Raw genomic sequence first — 13,291 nt, 5'->3', positions numbered from 1 at the left:
TTAATTTAGATTGCCACGTAGGACATCTAAGTTAGCATTTAAAACTCATTTGGACTGCCATGTAGGACCGCTGTTAGAGAGGTAATGAAGCTTAATGGTAGAGTGACCATTTCGTAATAAAACGATAATGTAAGTGACTAAAATATAACATTTCAAACATAAATGATTAAAATGTAATCTGAGGCAAACAAAAGTGACTATTTTTATAGTTTACCCAAAATATATTGGTATTAGTATTATTATTTTAATAATTAATATTTAAAATTTAATTCGAATAGAGTGAAGTCGACCCAAATTAAAATTCATAAATGTCTTCTGGTTGGGTCGAGCGGGTTTGATTTTCTACTTTCTCAATTTTGAGTCCAAAATCATTCGTTACAATGAACAAATAATTAATTACTTTAATAATTTCTTCGCAAAATTTGAGGTCTTCGGAGAACCTCAAAAGCCTCAAATTCGAACCTCTAATTTGTGAAGGTAAAATTCCGATTCTAATTTTCTTCTTCATTTCTTTTTTACTTCAATTTATTCATGAAAATCTTTACTTTTGTTTTGCCAATAAGTTGCATTTTCAGTGTGAAAATTTTATGGACTCAGTATTTCCTTTCTCTCCCTTTTTTTTTTCATTTAGATATTGTAGTTGTTCTACTGCTTGTTATTCATCTTTTGATTCCTGCAATTTTTGTTTTAAATCTAAACCATTGCATGCATTTGTTTTCTTGTAATTGTTTACTTTCTGCCTTTGTTTGGTTCCTGGGAGAAGTAGTTGAAGAAGAAAGTAAAGGACTTTATTTGGTTTAGATACTGCAATGCTGCGGGTTTTTTTTTTTTTAATTCTGCTTGTAATTTTATATTTAACTTTGTCTAACGATAGAAAAATAGCGAATTATTAACATCCAACACTAATTCTAACTATTCAAATTAAAATCATAGTATTTGGATTTGCTTCTATGTTACTTGGCCTCGAGTGTGAGTGTCGGGTATGTGTTCAACCGGGGTATATAAAAAGTTGCTTATTTTGGAAAATGTACTTTGTGTATAATTGTACCTTGTTTTAGTTTGGTTAATACCCTATTGTTAAAAAGGTTATATAATTGAATTAATTATTTTGCTTTAGTGTGCATGGTTTCTGTTTGAAGGAGAATTATCTTAAAATTCTGTAATTTGGTTGACTTATTAATTGTTCAGACCTATAAGGAATAGTATGGTTTTCTGTTGAGTGTAGTTTGATGTTTTTTTTGTCGCTATCTTCTAGGTTTCCGTGAGAACGGTTATCAGCTCAGGAGATGATTCGGGTATAACTGAATCTGAAATGGGAAAGTATGAAGATAGATGTTATGAAACATTAAAGAAAGGAAGATGCATTGTTAAAGTTTCGGACAAAACTTATATTTGCCCTTATTGTCCCCCGAAGAAAAAGCAGTATTACCGATATGAGGATCTTCTTCAGCATGCTTCTGGTGTGGGAGATAGTAGTTCCGCAAAAAGAAGACCAATAGTGAAAGCCTCTCACCGAGCTTTGGCGAAGTACTTGAAAAAAAATCATGTGCCTGTGGTTAGTTCATCAAAACTTTCGGCTCAAGAGGATACCCCTAGTGGTCATGACGATGACGAGAAAATTGTTTGGCCATGGACTGGAATTGTGGTTAATATTCCGATTCAAAAGTCAGAAAATGGGCAATCTTTAGGAAAAAGTGGATCGAAGTTGAAGGATGAGTTGATCAGGAAAGGGTTCAACCCCATAACAGTTCACCCACTCCGGAATTACCATGGTCATTCGGGGACTGCTGTCGTGGAATTCCAAAAAGACTGGCAGGGGCTACATCATGCCTTGTCATTTGAAAATGCTTACAAGGCAGATCACCATGGGAAAAAGGATTGGAGTGCTGATACTGAGGTTAAGTATGGTCTTTATGCTTGGGTTGCCCGTGCTGATGACTACAAGTCAAGTAGTATTATTGGAGAACATTTACGCCAGACTCGTGACCTTAAGACCATCCCCAAGCTCATGGAGGAAGAAGCCAGGAAACAAGATAGACTTGTATCATATTTGACAAATATCACCGGGAATAAAAACAAGATAGACTTGTACACTGCCGTCCAGAAATGTCCATGCTTCAACGTAATTAATCATATCTTGCTCCATTGAAGTTTTATAAGCTATTGAATTAAAAAATATCTCCATATTTTCGAATTATCTGCTAGATAATGTGCATGGCTTCTGTTTGAAGGCGAGATATCTTTAAAATTTTGTAATTTAATTGGTTTGTTAGTTGTTCAAACCTATAATGAAGTAGTGCATAGTTTTCTATTGGGTGTAGTTTGATTTTCTGTCTTGTTACCTTTTAGGTTTCCTTGCCAATGGATATCAGCTCGATAGATGGTTCGAATATAACTGAATCTGAAATGGGAATGTATGTAGATAGATCTTATGAAAAATTAAAGAATGGGAAGTACATTGTCAAAGTTTCAGGTGAAACTTATTCGTGCCCCTTTTGTCCTCAGAAGAAAAAGTGATACGAGTCACAAAAGCCCAAATTCTTGAGGGCAAGGCCCAATAAGAAGATTCCAAGCCCAATCAAGAAATCCACCCATACTTAGTTGAAAATCAGGCCAAATTGTCAAAGTGGCCCAAGTTGTAAAGTTTTATTTTTATTTATTTATTTATTTTACTTAGTTTAAATGTTTATCCAAGAGTCCCAAATAAAAGACCCTTGGCCGAATTTCCATATTAAAATAATTAGGAGTTTTTTTTTAGTTTTAGTTTTAGTGTTCTAATTAAATTAGGAAAACATTTGAAAGGCCTATTTATATGGCTTGGCCAGCCACCCTACATTACATTACAATTACATTGAAAATTTCAGATTTGATTTGAGTGAAAATTCTCTTTGAGTTCTTTAAGGATTTTCTCTTGAGTTTTCTTTAGAAGTTGTTTTAACAATCTTTTTGATTGTGGGAGCCATCTTCAACCTTCTTCTTGCCATTGATATTCTTTGGAGGGGAGATTAGAGCCGTTTGAAGGGAGTTGTGAGATCTTTCGAGATTTCAAGGCTTCTTAGGACTTATCTTTTAATTTCTTACTGTCAATTCTTTCTTTATTTCTACTTGTGCTGAATCATTATCTAATCTATTTTCTGTTCTTATTGTGTTTTCAGCCTTTTTCTATCTTAAGGAATCAGCCCAAAAATCCCCAATTTCTAGGGTTTTTCCATACTCTTTTTGGGTGAAATTAGATTGTCAAAATTTGGGGAAAACTATCTTGGTGTTCAATTGGGCAGAATCACAATCTCCTTGAGGGTTTCAAGAACCCTAACACTTATTTCTATTCTCAATTTGATTCTTTGCTGATTTGGGGATTTTATTTCAGATCTGAAAATTCAAAAATCTAATCTTTTAATTTTCTGTTTCGTTTCAGATCTAATTGTTTAGGGTTTTCGTAGGAGTTTCTCGTGACTTGGCAACTCGATCTTGGTCCGCGCGCAACCCCGTATCATTTGGTATCAGATTTTGGGCGTTTTGGGTGTTCTTGGTTGATTTCTAAACTGATCTCTATTTTTTAAATTACAAACAGCAGTTTTACCCAGAAAAATTTTCGAAAAAAATTCATTTGAGTGGGTAAACGTTTTCTGATTGATCTGAAATTTTACATACATATTTTTGGCACTGTTATTGAATATACAAAAATATTTCCCGCAAAAAAATAAGTCGAAAAAGTCAAAAAATTGAAAAAAGACGAAATCTAATAAAAAATTAAAAAAATATTCAGCGGGTTGAATTTGGTGCCCAAATTTTCCAGATCAAAAATTAAATATATAAGGACACTCCAGATTTAATTTCGTGATTTTTGGAGATCGGGAACACCTCGAACGAAGTTGTCAAGTTACTCCGCAGTTTTTCGGGTTTCTGTTTTCAGCAATTTTTATTGATTCTTAGCTGTAGGTTTTCATTTGTTTACCTTTATTCTTCCTTTACGTTATCTAACACCTTCTTGTTTCTTGTGTTAGTAGGATTTAAACGTGTGCACAACTTCTTCCTCGGTGCAACACGAATCAATTGGTGTCTCGTCAGTTTTTGGCATCCTAGTGCAAATTAGGATTCTTTGGTAGTTTGGTTCACACTCTCTAATTGGTTGATATAAACTCTGATAAAGAACTCACAAGATTGAATTCGACCTCATTGAGAATTTGAATTTTCTTTTTGAGTGATTAATGGTGAGGTTTGCTAACTTTTATTTTTGAGTGTTGAGTGTTTATTTTTGAGTGTTGAGTGTTTATTTTTTACAGGTTTTGAAGATGTCTAAAGGTGATAATAATGATGCACTTATGAAAGTCCAACAACAGTTAGATGGACATACTGCTGCAATCACACAAATAAATGCTACACTTCAAGCATTGAATACTACTTTGAATGAGGTACGAGTGAATCAAAAACATCAATATCGAGATCCAATTAAGGAAGATAGGGATAACCAACCCCAAAGGCGCGGCCCTCGACGTGTCACTAGAATGGATGATGATTTTCATGATCGTGGACAATCATCTTTGGCAAAACCAAGGAGCGAGCAGCAACGAGAACATCTCTTTCATACTCGCTGCCATGTACAAGGTAAGCTTTGTAGAGTTATTATTGATGGTGAAAGTTGCTCGAACATAGCCAGCACGACGATGGTGGAAAAGCTTTGCTTAACCACTACCAAGCATCCACAACCTTATCAACTACAAGGCTTAGCAACGAAGGCCAATTTAGGGTCACTCAACAAGTGCGCATTGCCTTTTCTATCGGTAAGTATCAAGACGAAGTTGTGTGCGACGTAATGCCTATTCAAGCCTGCCATTTGTTGCTAGGAGAACCATGGCAACTGGATCGAAAAGTCACTCACGATGGTCGTACCAATAGGTATTCTTTCAAGCATCAAGGAAAGAAACTTACCTTAGTGCCGCTCACTCCGGAACAAGTCCATGAGGACCAAATCAAACTGAGAAATTCTGTTAAAACAAGTGAGGAAAAAGAAAAAGAGAATGAAAAAGAGCAAAAAGAGATTGAGAGTGAAAAGGAATGTGAAACAGAAAAGAAAATTGAAAAAGAAGTTGAAGAAAGAAGAGAAAATGAGTTAGAAAAAGAAACAAAAGAATAAGACGAGGAAAGGCTAGTGAGGAATGTTTCCACTAACCAAGATATGAATTTTTCTTGTGTTGCTACTTTTCAGGTTCCCGAAAGATCGAAAGATAACTTTCAACTTCAATACCTCTCAAATGAAAGACGCTTTCATACGATCAACTTAAGCAAAGATGAAATCACACTACATGATCCCGAAGGTAAGCGAGGTAAGGAAATTTTAGAAACCGAGTCCAGTGCAGATTTGAAAATTATTGATAAAACTTTTGGTGACTTAGTTCTTAAAAGATCCCATCATTTTGATCCGATTAATTGTTACTCTTCGATTGTGGTTGATAAAGTCATTACGAAAAGAAGCGTGATTTGTTATTCTCTTGATTTACCTTGTGTAAAATCCTTGAATTTGTCCAAATCTGTTTTGGAGAATAAGGTAACGAAATTTGCCAAATTTGTTTTCAATTTATATTCTTGCCTTAAACAGTTTATGTGGTTGTACATGAAGTTTGAGTTCCATTTGACAAAGGTTAACTCAACAACGGAGATTCGACTACACTATGCCCCCGATGAACGAAGGTTTGTTTTAAATGAAAAAGGTAAAATCGACCCTTATTCTTTTGCTTATCGAGGTAAGATGCTTGAAACCTTTGAAACACTTTTGTACTCCTCGGATAGTGATAAAGATCGTGTTGATGAACACTTAGATCGAAACGTGCTTGACTGTCCTATTTTATTTATTGATGATCTATCTGTTTTGATGGTTGATAAAAGATTCTTGTTTTTGATAATGCATGTGTGAGTGAATCTATAGACCGTCGATTAATGCATGGTATGATTATGCAACTCTGTGAACCATGTAAATCTTTTCAAATACCTACTTGTGACGATTATGTTTACCATTTGATTTATTACTCGCAATTTATTCATGGTTTGTGGGAACAATGTGAGACGACTGAATGCCTTAAAACATGTCCATCTTTGTTTCAAATATTTGACGAGGCAGTGGTGAGTAAATTAGATTGTTTGCATGGTAATCTGAATCTGTCCATTCACATGCGTTATACCTGTTCTGTTATGCTTATGATTGGACTACAAGCTTGTTTCCGTTGCTATTTACTATCTCATGGCTATTCTTTTCAGTGGACTCAATTGCCATTAGTCCCGTTCGATAGAGGAAAGTCGAGTTCATTTGATTTTTCAGATTCGAGGACGAATCTTTTTGAGGAAGGGGGGAATGATACGAGTCACAAAAGCCCAAATTCTTGAGGGCAAGGCCCAATAAGAAGATTCCAAGCCCAATCAAGAAATCCACCCATACTTAGTTGAAAATCAGGCCAAATTGTCAAAGTGGCCCAAGTTGTAAAGTTTTATTTTTATTTATTTATTTATTTTACTTAGTTTAAATGTTTATCCAAGAGTCCCAAATAAAAGACCCTTGGCCGAATTTCCATATTAAAATAATTAGGAGTTTTTTTTTAGTTTTAGTTTTAGTGTTCTAATTAAATTAGGAAAACATTTGAAAGGCCTATTTATATGGCTTGGCCAGCCACCCTACATTACATTACAATTACATTGAAAATTTCAGATTTGATTTGAGTGAAAATTCTCTTTGAGTTCTTTAAGGATTTTCTCTTGAGTTTTCTTTAGAAGTTGTTTTAACAATCTTTTTGATTGTGGGAGCCATCTTCAACCTTCTTCTTGCCATTGATATTCTTTGGAGGGGAGATTAGAGCCGTTTGAAGGGAGTTGTGAGATCTTTCGAGATTTCAAGGCTTCTTAGGACTTATCTTTTAATTTCTTACTGTCAATTCTTTCTTTATTTCTACTTGTGCTGAATCATTATCTAATCTATTTTCTGTTCTTATTGTGTTTTCAGCCTTTTTCTATCTTAAGGAATCAGCCCAAAAATCCCCAATTTCTAGGGTTTTTCCATACTCTTTTTGGGTGAAATTAGATTGTCAAAATTTGGGGAAAACTATCTTGGTGTTCAATTGGGCAGAATCACAATCTCCTTGAGGGTTTCAAGAACCCTAACACTTATTTCTATTCTCAATTTGATTCTTTGCTGATTTGGGGATTTTATTTCAGATCTGAAAATTCAAAAATCTAATCTTTTAATTTTCTGTTTCGTTTCAGATCTAATTGTTTAGGGTTTTCGTAGGAGTTTCTCGTGACTTGGCAACTCGATCTTGGTCCGCGCGCAACCCCGTATCAAAAAGCCAAATTACCGATACATGGATCTTGTCCAGCATGCTTCTGCTGTGGCAAATAGTAGTTCTGCAAGAAGAACACCAATAGTGAAAGCCAATCACTTGGCTTTGTCAAAGTATTTGGAAAAGGATCTTGCGCCTTTGGTTAGTTCATTGAAACCTGTGACTCAAGAGGATCCTCTTAGTGGTTGTGACCATGATGAGAATGGGAAGCACATTGTCAAAGCTTCAGATGAAACTTATACGTGCCCCTATTGTCCCGAGAAGAAAATTTACCGATATTTAGACCTCGTCCAGCATGCTTCTGGTGTGGGAAATAGTAGTTCTGCAAGAAGAACACCAATAATGAAAGCCAATCACCTGGCTTTGGCTAAGTATTTGGAAAAGGGTCTTGTGCCTTTGGTTAGTTCATTGAAACCTGCAGCTCAAGAGGATCCTCTTAGTGGTTGTGACCATGATGAGAAAATTGTTTGGCCATGGACCGGAATTGTGGTTAATATTCCTACTCGAAAGTCAGAGGATGGACGAACTGTAGGGGAAAGTGGATCCAAGTTGAGGGATGAATTGATCAGGAGAGGGTTCAACCCCATAAGAGTTCGCCCACTTTGGAATAACTGTGATCATTCAGGAATTGCTGTCGTGGAATTCCGTAAAGACTGGTCAGGGCTACACAATGCCTTGTCATTTGAGAATGCTTATGAGGCAGACCATCGTGGGAAAAAGGACTGGGGTGCCAATAATGATGTTAAGTATGGTCTTTATGCTTGGATTGCCCGTGCTGATGACCACAAGTCAAGCAGTATTATTGGAGAACATTTACGCAAGACTAGTGACATTAAGACCATTTCCAAGCTCATGGAGGAAGAAGCTAGGAAACAAGATAGACTTGTATCATATTTGACAAATATCCTCGAGACTAAAAACAAACACCTAAAAGAGATGGAAGCAATGTGTTCCGTAACTTCCGAGTCACTCAAGGTTTTAATGGAAGAAAAAGATAACCTTCTTCAAGCATATAACAAAGGTGTGTTTTAGCTATTGTCTTGCAGTTTAAGTTTTATCATGAAACTACTTTTATTAATAAAAATATATACATTATATGCATCCATGATCCTTGGTTTTATTCTGTTTTTGACCGTTCAATTTCATTCGCAGATGGTAGCTTGCATCAGGTCTTGTACATGTCATTACTATTTTTGTACAATACTGTCGAGCATTAACTTTTATATTTAGAAGTGCTCCCTGGTACCACTGTTGTCTCAAAGGTTCAACTTATTTTGCCTCTGTTCACAGAGATTAATAAGACTCAACAAAGTGCTAGGCTACACTACCAGAAGGTTTTTAGTGACCATGAAAAAGTGAAGTCACAACTAGAATCTCATAGAAAAGATCTGGAATTGCGCGAAGTTGAACTTGAAAAGCGAGAGGCACTGATTGAAGGAGAAAGAAAAAAGTTGGCTGAGGAGCTTGAAGAGGTACCATGCTTCATTCTTCATTTGCACTTTTGTGTGTTCACCTTCTAAGTTTTATGTGAAATTGTTTTTGGTGAAACTTTCGTCTCGTAGTTAGTTCATATGACCACTTTAATTGCATGCTCAGGACTGGAAAATATAGATGCTAACATATTTCTTCTTCCAGAATGTTGTTCAAAATAGTGCATTACGGTTGGCTGCTTTGGAGCAAAAAAGGGCTGATGAAAATTTAATGCAATTGGCTGAAGATCAGAAGGTTTGTTTGTTTGTCATTCGAGCCCTTTTTTTATTTTAATACCTCGCTACTTCCTTGTCGGTTTTAGAATGCTGAGAATTGATGACATGACTAGACCATCAATTTTCCAGAGGCAGAAGGAGGAACTTCACAATAGGATAATTCAACTGGAGAAACAATTAGATCAAAAGCAAGCATTAGAACTGGAAATTGAGCAACTGAGAGGCTCAATGAATGTAATTAGAGAACTGGGAGACGAAGATGATGACATAGTTCTGACAATCATAGAGGCAAGTTTTAAGGAGTTGAGAGAAAAGGAGAGAGAGCTTGAAGATTTAGAAGCATTGAACCAAACTCTTATTGTAAGTGAACGTAAGAGCAACAATGAGCTGCAGGAAGCTCGCAAAGAATTGATTAATGTGAGTTCTTTTTCTTTTTTCCTTTTAAAATGCTTGCGCTGAGAAACTTGAACTTTACTGCATGAACATTTGAAAGTCTTCTAAGATCTTAAAACAATATATTTTTCAGATGTAGGATATTGGAACTATGATTTGTGTTGCATTATATGATAAGCTTGCTTAATCATGAATTATTTGATGGTATTGTGAAAAACAGAATTAAGCCTAAGAAATTGATGTCCAATGGAAAGTAATGCAGAGGTTTACTATTTTCTCTTGGTGTTTCGCTTTTTCATTCTATTTGAATGCTTTTCCTAAAAACTAAAGGATACAACAGAAAGAGGATGAAGCACAGGTTTTTAATCGTATAAATGGTTTTTTCCTGGAATATGAAAGTTCTGATTCCCTGCCTTTTATGAAATGAAACGTCAGTCAGGGCCGATTAAGATTATTCCTTGAGTTTCATGTACAGCTATTTGACCTCATTACAAGCTCCTAAGGCTTAAGAAGATTTTCATATGTGGTTACTTTACTACTGTTTTGTAGTGCTTATCATATATTTCTTAAAATTCTGCTTCACCCTTTTATGGCTCGTCACTCTTGCTAGTCAGGAAGTACTAATCCATTCACTTTGTAGGGATTGAAAGAAATATCAAGTTGTGCAAATATCGGTGTCAAGAGAATGGGAGAACTTGACAATAAACCGTTCCTTGAAGCAATGAAGAGAAGGTATAATGAGGAACTAGCCGAGGAGAGAGCTGTGGAACTGTGCTCATTGTGGGAGGAATATCTGAAGGATCCAAACTGGCATCCTTTTAAACGAATTAAACTCGAGGGAGAAGAATATCAGGTCTTTAGGTCTTGGCTCCCATTAAATTTGTGTTGCAAATTCACCCCTTTCCCTTTCTCAACTTTACCACTGGTACAACGTAGATGTCATGTATATATGTCCTACTGCTTTGATCCTAGGTATGGATCCTTTATAGAACTGAACATGACTAGGGATACAATTGCCAGAGTCCTATTACTTCATGGTAGCTCTGAAGTTCTGTTGTTCTCTTCTTATGTTACTCGGACTCAAGAGTGTCTATGGATATGTGTCTGACATCAGTATTTTCAAAATTTTCTATGTTTTCCTATGTAGTTGGAGGATTCTTTTAGGGTTATTTCTCTGTACCCGTGTCTCAATATGCTTCAGACATAGGTGTTAGATAGGGTGCTTTAAGAAATACTAAGAGTCGGAGCAAATATAACTCTTCCTCTGTTGTAGAAAAATGAATTAGATTGCGGCAGAAGCCTGCCTAACATAAAAACTTTCATAATCATAAAACCTTTCCGGACTGTATTGTTAGGTGTTTTCTTGTGAAACTCATCTTGCTTGTTCCTTGTTCAGTTTATTTTCTGTCTGTACGAAATGGTGTGCTCAAAGTTTGATAATGCTGGTTCAGGAAGTGATTGATAATGAAGATGAAAAGCTGAAAGATTTGAAGGATGAGATGGGCAATGAAGTGTATAAGTCGGTCACTTCCGTTATAAATGAAATAAACGAATACAATCCAAGTGGACGGTACGCAACTTCTGAATTGTGGAACTATGGAGAAGGAAGAAGGGCAAGCCTGCAAGAGGGTGTTGAATTTTTACTGAACCTGTGGAACGCCACCAAAGGCAAACGAGGAATGACCTGAAACGATACTAACTTATTTTTCAGGTTGTTGTTGAAAAGACTAAAAGTTCTTCAAATGTTCTGTCGTAAACATGAATCGCTGATCACATCTTTCGTTGTTTTATTGCAGGAACTAATCTTCTGACTGCTTATAAGGGGAGCAGTGTCCTCGAAATATCTAAGAATGTTCTGCGGTGATGTTTTATGCTCTGTAAGTATTGTTTATATCAACATATCATTGAATCCCATGTTAAATAATTGTCAGCTCCCTGGTGTAATAATATTACTTTCTGGGAAGAAACTACTGCATCCATTTTAACATGTTGGATTCAAGCTCATTGTTTTTGCATCGGAATCATAATCATAAAACGAAGCCGATGTAAGACCTGTTGACTTGATGCAATCTTTTGTGGTTAGGCTATGTTGTGTATGAAACCTTTGAGAACATTTTTTTAGTCCGTGTTTGAGGTGTTCAAGATTCGCTGTTACCCCTTTCTTTAATGTTCAAACCTGATATATTATCCACAATATTCACATTATAGAACAAGATATAGTTACACAAATGATACTGAAATATAATTAAAACATAATATAAAATGCGAAATAATTATATCAGTATCTTAAAATTAAAATTTACATATATCACGAATATATGAATATTTTAAAAATAAATTTCATCTGTTGCAGTCGAATATGGAGTGACATTTTAGGATTTTAAATTTTGGAGTTCTCTAAGATTGGCTTTGGAATAGTAGGATTTATCTTATGATTTTAAATACCCAAATATTTGCATTTTTTAATATATAATTGCTTTTTTTATATACAAATTCTATTATTAATCCATATCTTTTTTTCAAACTTTTAAAATTGACTATAATATTTGTTTAAACGTACTTGTTTTTAATTGGTGATCAAAAAATTGTTTATTGTTTGTTATTAAATTAAAATTAAAATTTCTTTCTTTCAAAAAAAACTTTTATTAAAAAATTCATATTAATGTATTTTAAGTTCCTTTTTAAAGGAATATATTCTAAGATTTGAATATGAACCTTAGATTAAAAATAAGGAAGTTCAAAATTTTTGGTTTGTTTTCTAAAGAATAAATTGTATTTAATATGTTACTAAATTTTAAAAAATTACGATTAAAGGTGTTCATAGACTTGGTCGAGTCAAATTCGGTTGGAATTATGCATGATGTTAGTAAATATCATATATAATTTAAGTCTAGTTCAATTCAAAATAAGGTCCTTAAATTTTGTCTATGTTTACTTTAAAAAAACTAGTCCAAACCTACTTAAACCAATTTATATTTTTTTTCTATTTTATTTTATTTAATATTTAGTAATTATATATATTACTATCCTTATATATTTTATTAAATCTAAACACACACAACTTAACATACTTTTTTAATATTTATATTATTTTATAGTATAATATATTTAATTTTTATATGATATAAATTATATAATATATAAAATAAAATAAAAAAAATCATGAACTTGAAAATAATCCCCAACTTGAATATTAAAATCCAAACTTAATCTATATTTTAATTCAGAATTAATTTTTTTCCAAATCCAAGTTTTAAAATCTAATAATTTTCTTCAATTCTTCTCAAATTTTAGACCTTTGAACAATTTTTTTTCTTTTTATTTATAACATTTTAACTCATGCCACCCGTTACTGTTAGTGGTTAACATTATATATATATATATATATATTAGATGTCAACAAAAAAATAATGGATTAAAATTTAAAAGTATTTGCTTTAAAGAAAAAAATATAAAAAAAATGGTGATTATCATCTATGTAAAATGTAATTTTATGATATTATATTATAATGAAGAAGAGGAGTAGAATAATTATTTGAAATAATATTGGATGCAATTTATATGTTAAATTAAATTAATGGGAGAGGGAGGCTGTGACCCACTTCCATTTTAATAGTTTATTTTATTTTGTATATAAATATTAATTTTATAGATTTATTAAATTGAGTCTATAACCTCTTTTTATAGAATTGATAAATGTAGAAAATGGACGAAATAAGCCGCAAATAAAACCGTGTAGATTTAAAGAAGGCAATTTAATATGTTTTGAAGAAAATTTGTATAAATCTATTAATTATGCTGTCTTGTTCTCACTTCTCACCATTAAATTCACTATAAATGGTGCACTCAGTTCATTTCGGTGCCTTC

At 33.9% G+C, this 13,291-nt stretch overlaps 1 protein-coding gene across 1 annotated transcript; it reads left to right on the top strand.

Moving 5' to 3' along the window:
- Nucleotides 1-280: 280 nt before the first annotated feature.
- On the top strand, nt 281-11,545 carry LOC107900468 (protein INVOLVED IN DE NOVO 2). The gene is made up of 10 exons (XM_016826076.2): nt 281-477; nt 1,256-2,122; nt 2,350-2,513; nt 7,331-8,346; nt 8,616-8,797; nt 8,961-9,050; nt 9,161-9,448; nt 10,065-10,277; nt 10,876-11,135; nt 11,221-11,545. Exons 2-9 carry the CDS (start codon nt 1,313-1,315, stop codon nt 11,110-11,112), a joined length of 3,000 nt encoding a protein of 999 aa, XP_016681565.2. The 5' UTR covers nt 281-477; nt 1,256-1,312; the 3' UTR covers nt 11,113-11,135; nt 11,221-11,545.
- Nucleotides 11,546-13,291: the final 1,746 nt, after the last annotated feature.

The sequence above is a fragment of the Gossypium hirsutum genome, chromosome D06, assembly GCF_007990345.1.
Source record: "Gossypium hirsutum isolate 1008001.06 chromosome D06, Gossypium_hirsutum_v2.1, whole genome shotgun sequence".
Classification (NCBI taxonomy): Eukaryota; Viridiplantae; Streptophyta; class Magnoliopsida; order Malvales; family Malvaceae; genus Gossypium; species Gossypium hirsutum.
Note: the sequence above shows the minus strand (reverse complement) of the source record. Positions and strands in the feature narration are given on the sequence as shown.